This window comes from Hipposideros armiger, unplaced genomic scaffold (assembly GCF_001890085.2).
Source record: "Hipposideros armiger isolate ML-2016 unplaced genomic scaffold, ASM189008v1 scaffold_662, whole genome shotgun sequence".
In the NCBI taxonomy this organism is placed as follows: Eukaryota; Metazoa; Chordata; class Mammalia; order Chiroptera; family Hipposideridae; genus Hipposideros; species Hipposideros armiger.
The window spans coordinates 103,360-108,338 of record NW_017732012.1 but is presented as its reverse complement, the minus strand read 5'-3'; the positions used below and the strand labels follow the sequence as shown (position 1 = coordinate 108,338).

Here is a 4,979-nt window from a genome sequence, read left to right as displayed (position 1 = left end):
CCTAGAGGATCTGCTATTTAGGAAGAATCAATGTCCTTATGGTGAATTTTCTCCCTGTAGTTCCCTCAGATCCTACATGAAATCTGGCCTCCATTATTAGGCTCCTGACTCAAGGTATCAATTGTGAGCTCCTGAAATGAGAATAATCTAGCCACGTGACTAGAAAACCAGCTCTTCTAGGTATGGGCCTTGGTCTCTGGCTGCTTTTGCAATGCTCCTCACCTCTCTATCCCTTCCCTAACCCATGTTTTCTCTTTTATTTCAAGCCCTTACAGTCAGAAGTCTCTCTCTTCTTTGGGAAATTCTACTCTCAACAAGAGCAAAAAGTTCTGTTCTTCACTCCTTGTTATGTCTTGAAACTTCCAGTTCCTTGGGTTTGGGCCATGTTAATAATGGTTGATTTTGATATTTATAATATCTTTATTAAGATCTCATCCTGTTATAATCATGAAAATTCTCTTTTTAACTCAATTAGTGAATCTTACCTTAAAGTATACTTTTTGTGATATTGATACTCCTGTTGACTTATGGTTAGTGTTTATATAGTATTTAAATACACTTTTTCCATCATTTTACTTTCAACCTTTCTTTGTCCTCATATATAAGGTGAGTATCTTGTATATAACATTTACTTGAATTTTGTTTTTTATCTAGATTGGCTTTTACTTGAAGTAGCTAATCCTTTTACTTTAAATGCAGTTACTAATATTGTTGGGTTAGCATCTACCACTTATTTTTAATTGACCCACCTGTTTTACATCCCTTTTTCTCTCTCTTTTTTTTTGCCTTCTTTATATTAGACACATTTGTTATTATTCCAGATTTTTCTCTTCTCCTTGATTTTTAGCTGCTTTACTAGATGTGGGGTTTTTTTATATATTTCTTAGCCTTCTTTGAGCTTCTTGTATATGTGAGTTATAATTCACCCATTTTTAAAATTCTCAACCATTATCTCTTCAAATATTGTTTCTGTGGCTTTCTCTCTGTCTCTTTCTGTCTCTTCATTCCTCCTCCTCCTCCTCTTCTTCCTCCTTCTCTTCCTTGTCTTCTCTCTTCTCTAGGATTCCTCTAAATCACTATTTTGTCTTTAGTTCTATNGAGACAGGTACTTTTTTTACATAGGTGGGTGCAGGATAGCTAACAGTTTGCTTTTTACAGCACATAGAGATGGTAATCAGGAGGAAAGCATGATAATGAGGAATTTTGCAGCTTCCTGCTGTGGTCCAGAAAAATGATTAAAGATGTTATCTTAGGTACAAAAAGATAACAGGTCCACTGAAAAGGCACAGATTAACTTAATGAAGGAAGTTAATGTGTGACTTTCTGCCATGGCCCACTTAGTTATGAATTTTTTTTATGCTCACGCCATCTTATGTGGTTATTTTCAGTCTCCTGAGCTTGTCAGGTTTAACCTGTGGCCCCTTTTCTATCCACTTACTCAACATCATTAGTCACCAAGGAAATTCAAATTAAAGTGTAAGCAGAAATACCACTTCACTAGCTAGAATGACTAAAATTAAGACTAACCATTCCAGGGCTGGCTGAGTGGCTCAGTTGGTCAAGAGCTCATTCAAGAGTGCAAGCTCTGAGCAACAGCGGTTCGAGTCCTGGCCCGAGCTGAGCTGCTACTGAGCTGCCAACAGGTGGCAGGATGGCTCAGCTAAAAAAAAACAAAAAACAAAAAAAAACTTACCATTCCAAGTTTTGGCAAGGATGTGAAGCAACTAAAGGTTTCATATTTTGCTGGGAAGAAATGTAAAAGGATACAAACACTTTGAAAAACCCAGGAAAAAAATTTTTTTAGTTAAACATTCACTTAAAATGTTACCCAACAATTCTACTACTAGACATTTACTTGAGAGATATAAAAACCTAGGTCCACAAAAAGATTTGAGCATCAATGTTTATAGAAACTTTATTAACAAAAATAAAAAGTGTAAACAGCTCAAATTTCTATTAACAGAAGAATGAATAAACAAATTGTAGTATATTCAGACATGAATAGGACAAACAACTGATAAATGTAACTACACAAATAAATCTCAAAAACATGCTGAGGCAAAGGAAACCATACAAAAAGGGATACATATTATATGATTTCATTCCTTTCTAGAAGACTTAAACTAAACTATGTGACAGAAGGCAGATCAATGTGTGCCTAGGATTGAGGTTGTGGGGTGGAGGATATATTGGTTGCCAAGACAAATGGGAACTTTTTGAGTTCATATTCGTGCTGTATCTATATTGAGGTGGTAGATTATATAGATATATACATTTGTCAAAACATGAGAATGTACTTTTAATATATGTGTATTTTATTGCACTAAAAGTGCACCTCATGCAGTTGATTGTACTAATTTCGTTTGTTTCTAGCTTAATTCTACTGCAGTCAAAAATTATTTTTTATTACTTTTTCCTTTGAAAAATTGGGGGAACTTATATTTGCTATAGCATAAAATCAGTCTTGGTAAATGGCCTACATACCCTTGAGAATAATGTGTATTTTGCAGTTTTCAGGTGCATATTTGTTAAGTCATATAATTATAGTGTCGACAAAAACCATCCAGCCTAAGAGAAAGCTTTTAAGAGTTTATTTGAGCCAAACTGACGACAATTGCCAGGAAGCAAAATCTCAACTGACTGAAAAAAATCTCCACAAAATGGTGGTTTACAGCTTATTTTAGAATCAAAGGAGGAGGGTTACATGAAATCCATTGGTGGTAGATTAAGGGGGTGGGAGAAGCAAAGCGAGGAAATCTCTGGGATTAGATAAAAGTAAATTGGAGACACAGGTACTTCTTTCATGTAGGTGGGTACAGGATAGTAAATAGTTCACATAGAGATGTAAATCAAGGGACAAAAATAATAATGAAAGATTCTGTACTTCCCTGCTCTGGTCCAGAAAAAGGGATTACTGACATTACAAGGATGTAATCTTAGGTGCAAAAAGACAATAGAAGGGTCACTGAAGGTGAAGATTGACTTTATGAAGGAAGCTTCAGGCTAAAGATGTGACTTCCCTCCATGGCCCACCTTAGTTATTATTGTTTTTTATGTTCACAGCATCTTATATGGTTGTTTTCAGTCTCTTGACCATGTCAGGTTTAACCTGTGGCCCTTTTTCTGTCCTCAGTAGTATATTTTAAATAATAAATACTATTTAGTTTAATTCCATCTCCTGTTCTTCAACTCTACTAATCCTCTGAGGTGTTTCTGTAGGAAACCAAAGCCAGGCGCTGCCCCAGTGTGATGACTCCATGTCTGAACCAGCAGGCTCTGCAGCCTCAGAGGAGAGCACTGTCAACTGCTCAGGTGAGGGGTCCCACAGGACCAGAAAGCCCTTCTCTCTCCCTGGTAGGAGCCCCACTGGCATGACTCTCTCTCCTCAGAGAGCAGACAGCTCCGTCTGGTGAATGGTGGTAATCGCTGTGCTGGCAGAGTGGAGATCCTTCACCAGGGCTCCTGGGGCACCATCTGTGATGACAGCTGGGACCTGAACGATGCCCACGTGGTGTGCAGACAGCTGGGCTGTGGGAACGCCCTCAATGCCACAGTCTCTGCTCACTTCGGGCAGGGATCAGACCCCATCTGGCTGGATGACGTGAACTGCACGGGAAAGGAGTCCCACCTGTGGAAGTGCCCTTCCCTGGGCTGGGGGCAGCACAATTGCTGGCACAAGGAGGACGCAGGGGTCATCTGCTCAGGTGTGTGCCGCACTTTGTCCACAGGCTGTGGGAGGAAGTGGGGGCTCTTGAGGATGGAGTCTGAGCCCTGAAGGGGTGTTGCTGGAAGGGCCAGAGGAGAAGGAAGCTTCCTTGCACAGTGCCTTCTTTCTAGCAGATTGGAAGATTGTGTTTTATTTGCTCCTGCAGCAGCTGAGGCTCTGCTCCTTCCTTCTCAGCAATACCGACTCGCAGAGCCATTTCCTACAGAGCTTCCATGTGAAAGCAGGGCGTACTCTTCAGTTACCTATGGTAGTAAAACCTTGAAATTCTATGGATGTTGTAATGAATTACCACATATTTAGTGTTTAAAACAACAGAAATCTATTGTTTTACAGTTCTATGTTTTAGAAGCCCAACAATGGTCTCCATGGGCTGACATCAAGGTGTCAACAGGGCTGCTATCTTTCTGGAGACTCTGGGAAAGATTTCTTTCCCCTGCCTTTTCTAGTTTGTAAAGCAAGCATGCATTGCTTGCCTCCTAACTCCCTTTCTTTTTCTTCAAACACACAACATTGCCTTCCTCTGACCATTATCCCTTAACCACATTTCCCTCTTACTGAAGACTGGAAACTTTATCCATTTTTAAGGAGAGCAGGCACAAGGATGTGAATTAGACAGATCTCACCTGGTTAGTCCACAACATCCCTGGTTAATTCACCATCCCAAGGTTCTTATCTTAATAATAATTATACAGTCCCTTTTGCCATAAAATGTAACATGTTCACAGGCTCCACAGAGTAGGTTGTAGACCTCTTTGGGGTCCATTATTCTGCCTACCACCCACTATCCACACTCCCTTTCACATACTCTGTCAGAAGTTCTGTCAGTAATCAAGATTCAGCTTTCCCTCTGTGCAGTGTCCAGGTTGGTGTTCCTCTCAGTTCATATTCTAATGCATCATTGTGTTGGAAACTGTCTATTTCAAAAACAAGCAAAGTCAAGGAAAAGAGAGACAAATTTCAGTCTTGCTGAGGTGCTTCCTCAGCAGAGTCAGCGATGAGAGTTCACAATCTCTGGGAAAGAAAGAAACCCAGAGCACTGAGAATGTTCACTGTGCCTTCTTCCCCCCTCTTTCATTTTTAGAGTTCGTGGCCCTCAGGATGGTGAGCGATGACCAGGAGTGTGCTGGGTGGCTGGAAGTTTTCTACAATGGGACCTGGGGCAGTGTCTGCGACAGCCCCATGGAAGCCATGACCTTGTCCACCATCTGCAGACAGCTTGGCTGTGGAGACAGTGGGACCCTTTCCTCTTCTG

General features: G+C 40.4%; 1 protein-coding gene across 1 annotated transcript in view; it reads left to right on the top strand.

Annotated features, from left to right (window-relative positions):
• Window positions 1-3,475: 3,475 nt before the first annotated feature.
• LOC109372730 (antigen WC1.1-like) overlaps window positions 3,476-4,979 on the top strand; it is a gene marked incomplete at its 5' end in the record, with an annotated part of 36,449 nt that continues 34,945 nt past the window's right edge. The window contains 2 exons of the mRNA XM_019626155.1: window positions 3,476-3,704; window positions 4,809-4,970. Of these exons, the coding sequence (XP_019481700.1) occupies window positions 3,476-3,704; window positions 4,809-4,970 (391 nt within the window). The remainder of the gene's footprint in view (window positions 3,705-4,808; window positions 4,971-4,979) is intronic.